The sequence below is a fragment of the Microcaecilia unicolor genome, chromosome 11, assembly GCF_901765095.1.
Source record: "Microcaecilia unicolor chromosome 11, aMicUni1.1, whole genome shotgun sequence".
Classification (NCBI taxonomy): domain Eukaryota; kingdom Metazoa; phylum Chordata; class Amphibia; order Gymnophiona; family Siphonopidae; genus Microcaecilia; species Microcaecilia unicolor.
Window position 1 is genome coordinate 38,505,480 of NC_044041.1, and position 17,255 is coordinate 38,522,734.

At 46.3% G+C, this 17,255-nt stretch overlaps 1 protein-coding gene across 1 annotated transcript in view; it reads right to left on the reverse strand.

The window, feature by feature from the left end:
• Positions 1–17,255, reverse strand: part of RSRC2 (arginine and serine rich coiled-coil 2) — a 187,385-nt gene that overhangs the window by 54,586 nt on the left and 115,544 nt on the right. Inside the window, 1 exon segment of the mRNA XM_030219254.1 lies at positions 6,456–6,688. Coding sequence (XP_030075114.1) covers positions 6,456–6,688 — 233 coding nt within the window.

The window sequence follows — 17,255 nt, forward strand, 5'->3', positions numbered from 1 at the left end:
TACCGAAACAAGGCTCTCTGCATGTCCAGGCAACGTAGCGAGGCAAACTCACCCGGATAATCCTCTCTTCAAAAAGACGGAAAATAAATCGCCTGATTGACATGGAAAGCCGAAACCACTTTAGGTAGACACGACGGCACCGTCCGAATAGACACCCCTGCTTCAGAAAACTGCAAAAAAGGATCTCTGGAAGACAAAGCCTGAATTTCAGAAATCCTCCTAGCCGAAGCAATGGCCACCAAAAACACTGTCATAAGTGTTAGATCCTTCTCAGAAACCTTATTCAACGGCTCAAATGGTAGGGCCTGGAGGACTCGCAGTACCACATTCAAATGCCACGCCGGGCACGGCTGCCGCAGAGGAGGCCAAAGCCGAAGAGCCCTCGTAGGAAACGGACCACATCAGAGTGAGCTGCTAAAGAGGAACAATCCAGTTTGCCCCTAAAACAAGCTAGCGTGGCCACCTGTACTCGAAGGGAATTATATGCCAATCCCTTTTGAAGACCATCCTGAAGGAACTCCAGAATAACCGGAATGTCCGCCTGAGAAGGCGATTCAGCACGCAAAGCACACCACACCGAGAAAGCTTTCCACACTCGCGCATACGCTGCTGAAGTAGACTGCTTCTGTGCCCCCAAAAGAATGGCAATGACTGGTCCTGAAAATCCCTTCTTCCTCAGCTGCCGCCTCTCAATAGCCAGGCCCGTAAGACCAAAGCGGGAGGGATTTGCCATCTGAACTGGCCCATGATGCAGCAGATCGGGAGTCACCGGAAGTCACAATGGTGGCTCTGAGAGTGCTCGAACGAGATCCGCATACTACGGCCGTCGGGGCAAGTGTGGGTCCACTAGAACGACCGGCCCCTGATGCTGCCCTATGCGGCAAAGAACTCTCCCTATCAGAGGCCACGGAGGAAAAACATACAGTAGCTGTTGTTCCGGCCATGGCTGGAGAAGAGCATCCAATCCTGCGGATCCTGGCTGCCGTTTGTGGCTAAAGAACTGGGGAACTTTGGCATTGCAAGCCATGGCCATGAGATCCATTACTGGTCTTCCCCAACGCTGACAGATCAGCCAAAAAGCCGCGTCCAACAGTGTCCATTCCGCTGCGTCCAAAAGATTCCGGCTGAGAAAATCTGCTTGAACACTGTCTTGACCCGCAATGTGCGCTGCCGACAGGCTCTGAATATGCGCTTCCGCCCATACTAGAAGATGAGACGCTTCCACTGCCAAGGGAAGACTGCAAGTGCCCCCCTGCCGATTTATGTAGGCCACCGTCATGGTGTTGTCCGAGAATACACGAACCGCCTGCCCCTGCAGAAGGCCTGAAAACTCCGCAGCGCATTCACGACTGCTCGCAACTCCAGATGATATATCGGCCGCTTCAAGAGGGGTCTACGATCCCTGGGCTACTCGATGAAGACAATGGGCTCCCCAGCCTGCAAGGCTGGCATCCGTCATGACTACCACCCAATTGGGAGACGCCAGAGAAACACCCTTTAATTGGCTGACCAGAGCCACCAAGCGAGACTGTCCCTGGCCCGGCTCGACCAAGGAAGGTGTCGTTGATAATCCAGCGATGTCGGCGACCATCTGCTCAAAAGGAAATTCTGAAGAGGCCACATGTGAGCCCTTGCCCATGGAATGACCTCTAAGGTCGCCGTCATGGAACCGAGGAGCTAAAAATAGTCCCACACTCGGGGAGCGCGACAACTCAATAAGGTCCGTAACTGAGAAAGCAGTTTGATCCTTCACCCCTCAGGGAGAAACACCTTCCCCCGCTTCGTATCAAACTGCACTCCAAGATACTCCAGACTGAGTAGGAACCAGATGACTTGTCCATATTGACCACCCAACCTAAGGATTGCAACACTGCAATCACTCGGTCAGTGATCACTCGACTCTCCTCTGCTGTTGTCGCCCGAATCAGCCAGTCGTCGAGATATGGATGCACTGGAATCCCTCCTTCCGCAGGAACGCTGCCACCACCACGATGACCTGCGTGGGGCAGTGGCCATTCCGAAAGGAAGGGCCCGAAACTGGAAGTGCTGACCCAGCACCGCAAATCTGAGAAATCTCTGATGGGGCTGCCAAATGGGAATGTGCAGGTAAGCTTCCCTCAAATCCAGAGCCATCAAAAACTCGCCTGGTTGAACAGCAGCAATAACTGCCCTTAATGTCTCCATGCGGAAGTGATGAACCTGCAAAAACTGGTTTACTTTTCTGAAATCGAGAATAGGCCGAAAAGCCCCTCCCTTCTTTGGAACCACAAAGAAGATTGGAGTACCGACCTGTGCGCCTTTCAAGAGGAGGAACAGGCAAGATAGCCCCTATTCTTAGCAGGTCGCAAACACTGCAGAACCTCTGTCCTCTTGGCCCGCGATACATAGCGGGACTCCAGAAAGAAGTCTGTGATGGGAGAGAAGAATTCTAGCTTGTAACCTCGCACCACATCGAGGGCCCACTCTGGAAGAAACAGAGAAAGCCGACTACCGATCTGCTCTCCTCCCGAGTGGACCTGCGCCCCATCATTAGGAGGCCCGAAAAGGAGCCCCCTGACGAGAGGGGGGGGGGGGGGTCCAGCTGGACGCTTCTCATTGTGAAAGGAAGAACGCTGCCCAAAATGAGGACGCTGAAAGGCTGCGCTGGACCGCCCCGGGCGATACCGTCGCGTCTCTCTGAAATGTGACCTCAAGGTTCCCTGCCTGGAAGTAGACTTGGGTCTATCCTCTGGAAGACGCTGAGATTTGGAATCCCCCAAATATTTAACAATCTTTTCTAGTCTTCCCCAAAAAGCAATTTCCCTCGGAAAGGCAGTTTAATGAGCCGTTGCTTAGAGGCCATGTCTGCGGCCCAATGATGGAGCCACAGAAGACACCGGTCAAGGCCATGAGTTTGGCCTAAGCACGGACCAAAAGCCCAATATCCATCAGCGACATCTGAGGAGTTCCCGGCATATCAGACTCCGAAATTGAATCTATGACAGAATGTAGCCAACTGAGACAAGCTCTAGCCGCATAAGAACTACAAACAGAAGCTTGAAGTGTCAAAGCGGTAACCTCAAAGGCACGTTTTAAAGAGGCCTCTAGCCGTCTGTCTTGCATATCCTTAAGAGCCATACCACCTTCCACTGGAAGGCTAGTCTTCTTAGTGACCGCCGTCACCAGGGCAACCACCCTAGGTAGAGCAAGCTGCTCAAAATGGTCCGCTGAAACCGGATTCAGCCTGGCCATAGCCCTGGCTAATTTCAGCCCCCCATCCGGATCCGCCCACTGGGCCGAAATCAACTCTTCAATAGCTTCCTGTACCGGAAAGGCCTTAGGTCGTCTGGTACTAACCATCTTGGGGTTGACCGCCTGAGAAGCGCAACTCCTCCTTATGGAAAATCCTCACGGAGGAAGAGTCCTCCGGTTAGTCAGTGAGGACACCATCCTTTACGGCCTCTACCCCCGTCTGCTCCGAGAGAGCCACCACGGAGGAATCTGCAGGCAACCGTATGCAGGACCCCAACTCAGACCCCAAAGAAACGCTTGATGAAAAAAACTCTGGCGGAAACCCCTCCCCTGCAACTGAGGTCGCAGCCATGGCACCTGCACCACTGCCCACAGTGCCTGATGACCCCCCCCCCCCCCGACTCCCCTACCAGCAGAGAAGCAGCTTTGCCCAAAACTGCTACCGGAGCTGGCTCTGCGCCCAATCGCAAAATGGCAACATGGTACAAGAATCGCCAGGCTCTGGGCAGGAAAGCAAGCTCTGGGGGGGGGGGGGGGCACCGCTCCGTCGAGTCCCACCAAATCAGCGCACCCCGCGCTGCAAAGGCCCGCTGCCGAACGCCATTTCCCGCATCGGGAACAGAGTTTTACCGCCTCCGCTGCCATCGCCCGTCCCCGCACAGGAACCCAGCAGGACTTACCCTGGACCGGGAAAGCGCAGGAACTGACAGCTGAGCCAAAGGAATTAAATTTAAAAAAAAAACTCTCCGACTCCACTTCGAGGCAGGCTCAGACAAGCAAGCAACAGAAAACAAGACTGGGACAGCAGTAACACAAACCTGCTCTCAGCAAAAACACACTTCCCTGTGCTTCTCTGTTTCTCTTTTAAATAAATTCTATGGTTCTCTTTTTTTTTTTTTTTTTAAAGTGAGGAGGCAGAAACAAACAGGGAAGGAAAGGAACAGCAAAAGCCTGGTCAGAGGGAATTTGAGGTGCAGCAAAGACCCAACAACTGCGTATGCTGCCAAAGGGGACACCACCAGCTCAAAATGGCCACCGGCCCAGGAGCACCCTCAGAGGCCTTGGGCCCAGGAGCTGGAGAAAAAGCCGTCCAGCACCTGCTGAGAGAGAGACGTACTAACTGAGGAAGGAGCTGGCCGTCTGCCATCACTGCCCTTAGTTTATCTCTATCTCCCATCTGCTGGTAGGAAGACTTAACCCACTAGGTTCCTAGATTCATCTGCTGCAAGTGACAAGGAATAGACATTTTTAAATAAACAAGCATGCAATTCAATATCAGAGTTCTTTCAGAACTAGTGAGCATCTGGTTCTGATGATTTCAAAATTCTTCTACTGTGTTTTCCAATTTCAAGGTAATTTACTTCAGTTCCTCTGAATGAAAGAAAACTTCTAGCATGAGAATCTCACTAACTTCTTGAATTAAGACCAAAGCAAATAGTTGTTTTTTCCTGCTATGGCATTGTCTTCCCTGAATGATCTTTTTACCCCTTGTGGTCTAGTGATTCAACAGACTCCCTCATAGGGAGTTGCATCAGAGGGGGGGGGTGGAATGGGTCAGAAGGGAATCTCTGGAGCAGGCCGCAGGTAGCATGCATGTATTGCTGCTCTGCTGCTGCCCTCTACATGACCTGTTTTAAAGTATATTTGGGGGGGGGGGGGGGGGGGGGGATTGAAAGAGGGCAAGATGCTGAAGTGCAAGCCAGAGGGGGCAATTAATTTTATTAGCTGCGATTATTTTATAAAAATTTTGACAATGCATCAATTGTGGCATTAACCGCGATTAATGTGTAGACTTAGTCAAATGTGACTTACTTGGATTTTATTGTAAGTAGACTTACAGTATAAGCTGTACATGAAGCAACAGAGGGTAAAGGGATTTGGCCAAGGTTATAAGGAGTGTCAACAGGAGAACTGGATTTAAACCCTGGCTTCCTTGATTCTTGGCCTGCTGCTCTGACCACTAAACTACTTCTCTACTCTTTATAACCACTATTGCAAAATATTACCATCAGTGTTGCCCCCCCCCCCCCCCCCCCAATTCACTAGGCCCTGCACAACACAGAGGACTAGATTCCTGTGAAATGCAAAAAAAAAAATGATAAAGGGAAAAAACCTCTGCACCCCAAACTCCACCCAATATAAGCTTTTTAAGGGGATGGAAGAAATAGCATGGGTCAAACTTTCTTCATCGGCATAAAAAACCCTTATCTCTTTTTTATCTTGCTAAAAACTTCACAGGAAAATCATGTTTCTCATGGATCAAAAAAAAAAAAAAGGAGTGAAAAGAAATATTTAGCTTTGAACTTCTAAATTGGTGGTCTACATGCAGAAAAAGTCAGTCACACCAACTGTGGCCAGAGTTTTGCTATTATGGGCTGTCTCAAGGCACGCATAACTAATCAGTAACATTGAGCACAATGCATCTTCAATACACCAGGATCCCTAACATATCCCAAATAGATATTTATCCAGTCATACTCGAGTAACTGAAATCTTCAGAGACGGCTGAGGGGAGACATGATAGAGGTATATAAAATAATGAGTGGAATGGAACAGGTGGATGTGAAGTGTCTGTTCACACTTTCCAAAAATACTAGGACTAGGGGGCATGCAATGAAACTACAGCGTAGTAAATTTAAAACAAATCGGAGAAAATATTTCTTCATCCAATGCATAACTAAACTCTGTAACTCGTTGCCGGAGAACGTAGTGAAGGCAGTTAGCTTAACAGAGTTTTAAAAGGGGTTAGACGGTTTCCTAAAGGACAAGACCATAAACCACTACTAAATGGACTTGGGAAAAATCCACAATTCCAGGAATAACATGTATAGAATGTTTGTACGTTTGGGAAGCTTGCCAGGTGCCCTTGGCCTGGATTGGCCACTGTCGTGGACAGGATGCTGGGCTCGATGGACCCTTGGTCTTTCCCAGTGTGGCATTACTTATGTACTTCAATGAAGCTCATGCCAATGTCGTTCTTAGGTTTTAATGTGGATGTGACGTTTTTAACATGTTCAGTGGAAACAAACTACTAACTCTATGAAAAGGCAAAGCACATTTAGTACTCTAGTACTACACCATACATGCAATTTTTCTTTCATGCAGAATGATATATTTTGTTTTTTATAATTATCAAAGGTTTTTTTTGTTTTTTTAAAATAGAAAACTTGCATTTAAAGATCTTAATGAAAAACCGTACAGAAGAAAATAGTAGAAAAAGTTACCCCTTCATTTTTGCCTTTCCAAAGCATTTTTCGCTTCTTCTCTTGCTCTGCAAACCTCATTGGATTCACTGCTGCTGGGTTATAATAACTAGGCACAGCTATTCCAGTCTCAGCCAATGCCTTTGCCTGAAGAGCTGCCATTTGAGCTGCCATAGCTATTTGAGGAGTAACTTGAGTTCCAGATGCCAGCAAAGCAGCAACATTTATGACAGAACCACCACTTGTTGCAGATGCTAAGAAAAAAAAATTGGAGAGTGAATATAAAATCCTTTGTCACTTCCTGAATACTTTTTTTTCCCTCCACTTCAGTCTATCATTATATTCTAAGACTACAGCTTTCCTGGGTTCATTTCCAATGCTGATCCTTGCTATAGCTTTGGTGTGCATGTGATACTGAAATACAGCTAATCCCAGAACAGTGTCATCTTCCCCAAGACAAGCAAAACTGGTCTGTCTATGACTGTACCAGGCCAATCAATTACCACTAAACCAGTCAAAATGGCCTGCATGATGTATGTACTTCTGTTCACAACTTATCTTGCAAAAGGCAAGAAATATCGCATGTCACCCGGAATTAATTCACTAGATGAGAGAACCTGAATAGTTAACCAAAGCCTTGGGAAAACTTGTCTGTAACAAGGTTTCTCTTTTGATAGACTATTGCAGCCACACAGCTGATGACATATGCCAAGGGTAGCCTAATGGTTTGTGAAAGCTGCTTGAGAACCTGGGGAACTGGATTCAATTCCTGCTGCAGCTCAGTGTGACTCTGGGCAAGTCGCTTAATGCTCCATTGCCCCAGGTACAAAATAAGTATCTGTATATAATATGTAAACTGCTTTGATTGTAACCACAGAAAGGCAGTGTATCAAATCCCATCCCCTCCCCATCCTTCTAGCCTTTATGCTCTCTTAGATTATGGTCATAGCTTGCAATTACTTAATCTCCTTAAAACCACTTAAAAACATCTAAAAATACAAAATTTGAATGAAGTAAGACATTTAAGGCATATCCTGTATAATAATTTGCACCTCCAACATTCTACGTCTGGATGCCTGGGTTCGTAACATCCATTCCCACTCACTGCCCCGCCCTCACGTCAAAACGTAATGAGGTCAGAGGGCGGAACAATGAGGGGGAAGGGAACGCTGGAGGTGAGATGTCAGGAGGAGAGAATTGTGGGACATCGAGGGGAGGGAGGAAGGGAAGGGCAGGGCAGAGGAGAATTGATGGACATGGATGGGATGGGAGGACAGGCATAGGCGCCCAGTATAAGAGGCTTGGGGAGGCTAAGCCTCCCCAGCCCAACCGTGACCTTCCCCTGGCTGCTGCCCCCCCAAACACAGGGCTGCCTGGTGCAGCAGCGCTGCAGCCAGGCAGCTCTCGGATGGTTCCTCTGCTCCTTCCCGTCCTCAGCTCCCCAATCGACAGCCCTCCTCTCCGTTCCTCCCCCCCCTTGCGTGTGTTTAACCCTATTACTTTCAGGCGCAGCGATGGCAGTGAAGAGGACAACACAGTGGGCTCACCTCCAGCTTCTCCCTTCCCCTCACAGTGCCCCGCCTTCTGTGATGATGCATTTCCTGTTTCTGCAAGGGTGGGACACTGTGTGAGGGAAGGGAGAAGCTGTGTTGTCATCGTCACTGCCGTCGCTGCACCTGAAAGTAAAAGGGTTAAACGCGCCGGGGGGGGGGGGGGGGGAGGAACGGAGAGGGGACAACTCCTGGACATGGACGGATGGAGGAGAGGGCAGGGGAGAGGGGACAACTGCTGGACATGGACGAATGGAGGAGAGGGCAGGGGAGAGGGGACAACTGCTGGACATGGACGGATGAATGGGGGCAGGTGAGAGAAGAAATTTGCAGGATATGGGTGGATAGAGGGCAGGGGAGAGAGAACTGCTGAACATGGATGGAGGAAGGGGAGGGCAGGGGAGAGAGAATGGCTGAACATGGATGGATGGATGGAGGGGAGGGAAGTCAGGAAGGAGATGCACATGGATGGAGGGGAGGGAAGAGAGGAGAAATGCTGGACATGGATTGAAGGGAGGGAAGAGAAGAGAAATGCTGGACATGGATTGAGGGGAGGGAAGAGAAGAGAAATGCTGGACATGGATTGAGGGGAGGGAAGAGAAGAGAAATGCTGGACATGGATGAAGGGGAGGGAAGAGAAATGCTGGACATGGATGAAGGGGAGGGAAGAGAAATGCTGGACATGGATGAAGGGGAGGGAAGAGAAGAGAAATGCTGGACATGGATTGAGGGGAGGGAAGAGAAGAGAAATGCTGGACATGGATTGAGGGGAGGGAAGAGAAGAGAAATGCTGGACATGGATGAAGGGGAGGAGAGAAATGCTGGACATGGATGAAGGGGAGGGAAGAGAAGAGAAATGCTGGACATGGATGAAGGGGAGGGAAGAGAAATGCTGGACATGGATGAAGGGGAGGGAAGAGAAGAGAAATGCTGGACATGGATTGAAGGGAGGGAAGAGAAGAGAAATGCTGCACATGGATGAAGGGGAGGGAAGAGAAGAGAAATGCTGGACATGGATGGAGGGGAGGGAAGAGAAGAGAAATGCTGGACATGGATGGAGGGGAGGGAAGAGAAGAGAAATGCTGGACATGGATGGAGGGGAGGGAAGAGAAGAGAAATGCTGGACATGGATGGAGGGGAGGGAAGAGAAGAGAAATGCTAGACATGGATGGAGGGGAGGGAAGAGAAGAGAAATGCTAGACATGGATGGAGTTTGTGTACTCTATCTTTTAAAAAATACTATAAATAAAAATCACAAAAAAAGATTAAAAAACCCAACAGATAAAACAATCCGTATCTCATACCCCTGGAGCATATATTATACACCCTTCCCAATTATTACTTATCATGACAGAACATTTCTCCTAACGGTTCCCTTAAAAACATAATCGCCATTACATGATAACCTTGCTAGCGCCCGTTTCATTTGTGTGAGAAACGGGCCTTTTTTACTAGTAATTTATAAAAAGCACCAAATCAGTGATTTTAAAATGATCCTGGCTCCTTTAAAATACACACTTGTCCTAGAAGAACCCCAGCCAGTCACGTTTTCAGGATACCCACAATGAATATTCATGAGAGATTTGCATGCAGTGGAGGCAGTACATACATATACATCTCTCTCATGAATATTCATTGTGGGTATCCTGAAAACATGACTGGCTGGGGTGCCTCTCCAGGATCAGGTTTGGGAACCACTGCATTAAAGGAACACAGGTAGCAAAATTGCACTGATTGTACAGCGTTTCTGAAGTTAAAAAATTACAAAACCACTAAAAATACTTTGCATTCCAAGCTATGTGTAAAGGCAACACTGCAACAGGCTGCTATTGCTGGCTGCTATTTTTGAGAGAGCTGGTAAGTTTCCTGTTTAAATAATTTCATCCAAGACCAGTAATATTTTAGATGATGTTAACACTATAGCTTTTAACTTACATTTTACTCTTGTAGTTTTTACAAAGTAGGTGGCACTCCTTCAATATACCACTTGAGTTATGTTCACTTTTATTTCACCTCTATGTTTAACACGTGTTATTAACAATTACCTCTCATATACTGCCAATGTGAATATGCGTAGAAGTTTTATTCATTATTTTTAGATGTTTAATCATGTACACATTGTTGTGCATTTCTTTAAAAATATATAAAAGTATTATTTAGTTCCCCCCCCCTTTTTTTTTTTACTAACATTTTTCATTTATTTATATTTTTATGCCTCTGACAGTCCTTGCTTGGGCAAAACATGGCCATGTCAGGATTTTAATTTTTTTTTTACGGAGTTTTAATTTTATGTTGTGGTGAATAAAATCATTTTATGCACTCTTTGCCTGGTCTGCTCTTCTTGTTAGCACCATTTTGGTAGAATTGCCCTTAACACAGTGGTTCCCAAAGCTGGTCCTGGAGGCATCCCAGCCAGTCAGGTTTTCAGGATACAAGCAATGAATATTCATGAGAGATTTGCATGCACTGCCTCTACTGCATGAAAATCATGAATATTTATTGTGGGTATCCTGAAAACCTGACTGGCTGGGATGCCTCCAGGACCAGGTTTGGGAACCACTGTTTTAACATATGCTGATGTTGTAGCTTCATTAATCCAACGCACCACTGTAGCCTTAGAGGTCTTTACCTTTTCTGGCTCCTGCAAATAAAAGAGATGATCTGAATATTTTGTTCAGTTAACAGCATGACATCTGCTGGATGTCCAACTGAATTCAAGAGAGCTTGGGACAAATACATAGGACCTTTAAGGGAATGATAGGGAGAATAGATGGCATGGGCAAAGTGGATAGGCCATATGGTCTTTATCTGGTTACATTTTTCAATGTTTCTATGATAAAAGTCTGCTCATTCCTTCCTATTCTGTTCTGAAAAATCAGGAGAGAAACTGACTTATGTGAAAAGAGGATACCATCTTGGGAAGAAAGGAAGGGACTAGTTGAACCACCCTCTGCTCCCTAGACAACACCAGAAATAATTCTTGGCAGTTGAGAAAATGCAAAATCTGTCTTGCTGGCACATAGCCACCAAAAATACAGCTTTCAACATGCCAGTGGTAAACCAGCAGCTGACATGTTAGCTTGCTACTTTAGAGATGAAGGTTGTAAACATACATCAACAGTTAAATCTCTTTATTGCTTGGGATCAGGAGACAACTGATTGGCAAGATAACATTCTAGTGCATCGCACATGGAATAATTTCCGATCTCCGTCGATAGCGCAGGTTAAGCAGCTGTTACATAGGTTCACTAAATCTAATTGTAGTCTAGACCCATGCACGGCATATTTAATGAATTCTATAACATTTTTTTGTTGGCACTGACACTGGGTTAACTGTTTTACCAAATGGAAAATTTCCATCATAATGGGGGGAGATTGCACTTACATCAATTATGAAAGATCCCAGCAGAGATTTGCAAGCAATTATCGCCCAATTGCCTTGATACCACTGTTTGTAAAGATAATGGAGGGATGTGTCAAAAATGTTAGATATATATTTGTATAAAAGCAACATTTTACATCTTACTCAATCAGGTTTTCTCAAGAATTACACTATAGAAATGGTGATAGCTTGCCACTGTTGCCCACAGTAGAGAGTTGCTGAGCAGTGGTCAAAATGCAATTCTAGTTCAATTCGACCTATCCGCTGCGTTCAACCTGGTCGACCATAACATCTTGTTGTCCAGGTTGAGTGACATAAGTATAGGTGAGAATGTATTAAGTTGGTTCAGAGGGTTTCTCATGACTCGTAATTATAGAGTGCAAAAAGCAGGTAGGGTTCCCCAGGGGTCCCTGCTGTTCCCTTCACTGTTCCATGTGCTGCTCCAACCTCTGGGTTTGGTGTTAGAAAGGTTAAAGATACTATTTTTGTTTTGTTTCTGCAGATATCACCTTGCTTTTACTGGTAACGGGGGATTGGAGCGTTGGGAACTTGTGTACAGGATTTTAAATCAGACCCAAATTAAATCCAGAACCCCCCCCCCAAAAAAAAAAAAACAAAAAAAAAAACAAACCAAGTTCCTCTGGTTAGGCATGTTTGATCCTTCCAAGTTTCCCTTGCATTTTTCTCTTGGAACAAATACTTTTTTGACTTCTGCTCCAGAGTTTGGGTTGCGGTGGTAGATTGGAAAATGTTAATAAAACTATCATGTAAAACCTCTAACCAGGAAATCATTTCATACATCAAGGAAACTTATAACAATTCAAAATTATTTTGATCCTGATAAACTTAGATTATTGGTTCAGGCTCTGACCTTGTCTAGACTGGATTATTGTGACATCATTTACAATGGTTGCTCAGACACACTTGGAATGCGTTTGCAACTTATTCAAAATACGGTAGCACAGCCGATTTTTTTCAGCTGGCAGATTTACATCAGCCACTCCTTTACTTGTGAGATTGCACTGGCTCCTAGTTGAAGCCATGGCCCAAGTTTAAAGTGTATACAATTACATTTATCATTTAGGTGTACCATTTTACCAATATGAGCAGGTGCAGCTCTTGCATGGTATAGGAAAACCCATGATCGCATACTGCTAAATTTCCCAGCAGTCCATTTTATAAGATCCAAGAAGTTGTTCAGTTCTTCTCTTCACTACCAGACTGTTCCTTATGGAACTCTCTATCTTTAGAGATGCGTATGCTTAGGAATTATCAAGTATCTCGTAGAGCCCTCAAAACGTTGTTTCATAAATATCTGGTGTAATTAAGTGCTTTTATGACTTGTTTCTTATAATTGTAATTTTGTTTGTTTTAACTATGATAGTATGTACTTCCTGAGGTTTCTGCCTCAAGTGTTCTTGATTTGTGATCCGCATTGAACTGAATATTGGTATTTGCAGACAATAAGCCCTCTATAATATAACATCTTTTGGGGGAGGCCACCAAGAGGCTTAAAGAGTGCTAAACCAGAACCAAAGGACCAGATTCAGTTTAGGAAGGCACCATGAGGTGCCTGGGATGTCAGAAGAGTCCCACTCCCCTGATGTAACATACCTAAGGCTGCCAACTGATCCAGATCCCAGGACAGGGTTGATCCAGTCCTGAGATTACCCCATTGTATATAGGAACTTGTAGTTCTCATTTCCCCATTGATTTCCCTAAGAAAAGCAAGAGTACAAGTCCCAGCATGCACTGGGTTAAACCCAGGACTAGATCAATCTGTGTATTGTGAATCTGGATCCAGTTGGCAGCCTTAAACATATGTCAAATGACCATCCCTTCACCAGGCCTTTACTGCACGAGATGGCAGTTATCTGCACTCAGTGGCTAAGGCCAACTCCTTGTCCAAGCCATCATGCAAAAAGTCCCAAATTTTGGAGATAGAAAACTGTAAGAGCCCCACACCTCAAATATGTGCCATACTCTGATATACAAGTCAAGAAAGTTAAAAGGTTACACTCAATGCATGGAAACAAATACACAGAAAATACAAATATGCAATAAGACAAGCCAAGAGGTCCTACTACAAAACTAACATAGGACCGGATTACAAAGACCTGAAGAAACTATTTCAACTCTTAAATAAATTACTAGACACCACCCCTATCACCACAACCAACACAGATATTCCATCCGCAGAAAAATCTTGCTAACTACTTTAATGGAAAAAATAATAAAAATTATTCAATACACTTCCTCAGCACAACACAGACATCGAAAACTTCTTCAATGACCTGGACCTAATCCCTGATGGATACCCAGCTGACCTTATCTGGTCAACATTTACCCCCCTCACCACTGAATCAGTTACACAAGCGACTCATAGGTTTACCAACACCCATTGCAAACTGGATATATGCCCCAGTCACCTACTCAAATCTGCCCCTGGCTGTTTCATAGCAGACCTCACATCCCACCTAAACTTCATGCTACAACAAGGTCTCTTTCCCGAGGAATATGGCAACATCCTACTCACCCCAATACCAAAAGACACTAAGAAAAACACAAACGATCTCACCAATTACTGCCCAGTTGCGTCTATCCCATTGTCTTATCTGAAGAGAAGGTGAGCCCTTAGGTCCCGCAAGGCCCCGAAGGACCTCAGAGGACAGCCTTGCAACCCCAAGTCTTCACCCGCGGCGACCGCCGTTCACCGAGGGTTGAGCCCCCAGCTGCAGGTGGTCAACGGGACTTCCGGAACTGCGGGGTTGACGAACTGACCCAATAATGGAACCAGGAGCCAGGAGGGCAGGAGGAACACTGGCGACAGGTCAGGGCAGGCAGCTCACAGCGTAGTTAAAACAGGCAATAGGTCAGGGCAGGCAGCTAGCAGAGAAGTCCAAAAACAAAGCAAAGGTCAAGACCAGGAGAGCAAGGAAAACAAACTGAGAACTGGAACACACGGAGACTAGCCTCGGGAAACAGAACCTGAAGCAATGTTCTATCCCAGGCCTGCTCCTTAAATACTGTCCGCAATCAACCACCCAGCCCCAGCCGACATGGCCGGCCAATCAGAACCTGGTAACTGACAGAATCCTTCTGATTGGCTGTGTCCGAGCTCCCAGGCGGGACTACAGCGCCGGCCTTCCAATCTAACTCCTCTGAGGCGGAGCTTCGGGTACCCGCGCCCGAAAGTGAAGGAGACGCCGGCCATCGCATCTCGGCGCCATTCTCCCTACTGGCGCGAGTATGGCCCTCATAGCCGGCGATCGAGAGCCCGACAGCCGCGATCGCCGGCCCACGGCTTCGGCCCCGGGCTGGGCGGCTATCGCCGTGGCGAACCCCGGCTCTCCGCTGCGGCCTCAAGAAGGCCGGCCCTCACCGCGGTGGACCCCGGCTCCCGCTTCCAGCGGAGGAGCAGCCGGAGGGAGCGACAGATGTGACACCCATCAGTAGTCAAACTGATGGAAAGCTTGGTGACCAAACAGATTACAGAATATATGGACAAGTTCTCATTACTACACGACTCTCAATCAGGATTCCGTCCCCACCATAGCACTGAAACTGTCCTAGTCACACTCCTGGCCAAATTCAAGCAGGAAACAGCCACAGATAAAAGCATACTTCTCCTCCAATTCGACATGTTGAGCGTGTTCGACATGGTAAACCACAATATACTACTAAGACTTCTTAACCACTTTGGGATTGATGGAAATGTACTTAACTGGATCAAGGGTTTCCTAACCACCAGAACATACCAAGTAAAATCAAACTCAAACATCTCACCACCGTGGAAAGCAGCCTGCGGAGTGCCTCAAGGATCACCACTATCACCAATACTCTTCAACATAATGATGATCCCACTGGCAAAGTCCCTATCCAATTGAGGCCTCAACCCGTTCATCTATGCAGATGACATTACAATATACATCCCCTTCAGACATAACGTAACAAAAATAACCAATGAAATCAATGACGGCCTGAACACCATGGACTCTTGGGCAAATTCATTCAAACTGAAACTGAACACTGAAAAAATACACTGCATCATACTCATCTCAACATAACCAGTACAAAACCCTCAACCATAAACACTCCAAGACACACCCTCCCTATCTCAGACAGCCTAAAAATACTCTGCGTCACAATCAACCGCAACCTTACCCTCGAGAACCAAGTAAACTCTGTAATAAAGAAAATGTTCTACTCAATGTGGAAACAAATGATTAAAACCTTTCTTCCCGAAAGAAACTTTTCGAAACCTAATACAATCAATGGTACTAAGCCATGCAGATTACTGCAACGGAATCTATGTGGGATGCAAAGAGCAACTCACAAAAAAACTTCAGACCACTGAAAACACAGCAGCCAGACTGATATTTGGTAAAACACGATTCGAAAGCACTAAACTCCTCCGTGCAAAGCTGCATTGGTTCCCAAAGAACGGATCATCTTCAAAATCTGCACTTTGGTCCACAAAATAATCTACCAAGTAGTCCCAGGATACATGACAGATCTCATAGATCTACCCAGATTCGGATCATCACAATCGTACCTAAACCTACATTACTCAAATTGTAAAAGACAAATACAAAACAACTTACGCACCCTGCTTCTCCTGCGTAAGCGCACAACTATGGAATGGACTCCCAAAAGCCGTGAAAACAATCCATGACCACCTAAACTTCGGGAAATCACTAAAATCCAACCTTTTCAAAAAGGCTTACCCCACCGACCCACCGTAAATCCCCACACCCAGCAACACAGCATAACAATGACTGTACTGGACAACATACAATCTTCACTCCCCTGACCCTCATAATGCCTGTTACACATCTACCTCTTTGCACCACAATATAACCTTGTATTTGTTATCCACCGACTTGGCAAACGCCTTGACGGTACTATGTAAGCCATATTGAGCCAGCAAATAGGTGGGAAAATGTGGGGTACAAATGTAACACATAAATAAATAAAAAGTCTTCCTAAGTGTAAGAGTAGTTAGAATACCCTCTTTTTCTGAGTCTCGCCCTTTCAAGAGGCATGCCCTAACACAAAATATAGACTTGTCTGGCATCCTCACTGGCTGTGGTACTAGAAGACCCGCCATCTTCGGTAGCACCACAGGTCTCCTTACCTGCAACCTCTCGAGATCTGTTTCATGGCGTTTTAACCAACCTGGATCCAGCAAGACAACAGGTCCCTCAATAGCTCTCTATCCTCTGAATGACTGTACCCCTTAGGGGCCATGGAGGAAACAATATCTTGCCTTGAGGGCCTAGCTGAATCAGTTCATCCAATTTTGCTGATAAATTGTCCCTTCTGACAACTGAAAAACTTGGAAGCTATTGCATTCTTAGCTGTCACCATCAAATTCATGACTGGTCTTCCCTACAGGCACTCTGTGAGATCAAATGCTTCTGCCAGACTCCACTTTCCTGGCACCAAGGTGTCCCTGCTAGAAAAAACAAAACACAAAACCAAAACAAACCTGCTTGCACATTCTGTACTCAAGCCATGTGTGTCGCTGTCAGATCCAGCAGGTGTCATTTGACCCAACAGAGAAGTTCAATCATATGGCCCTCACCTCCCGTCGACTGATAGATAATGCTGCTTCTATCACTGACCACCATCAATGGGTCACCTCTCCTAGACAATGGCTCCCCAGCCAACGAAACTGGTATCAGTCATGGCAAAGATTCAGTCTGGCATCTCCGGGTTCACCCCTTTCCTTAGATTCACTGACTGGAGTCACCATGTCAAAAGGACCCTTGCTGTTCCCTGCAGAGGGTCTTGAATCTGCAGGTCCACCAGAATAGCAACACTATGCAACAGCCTCATGTGTGCTCTGGCCCACAGGAGTAGATTCAGAGATGCTGCCATCAAACC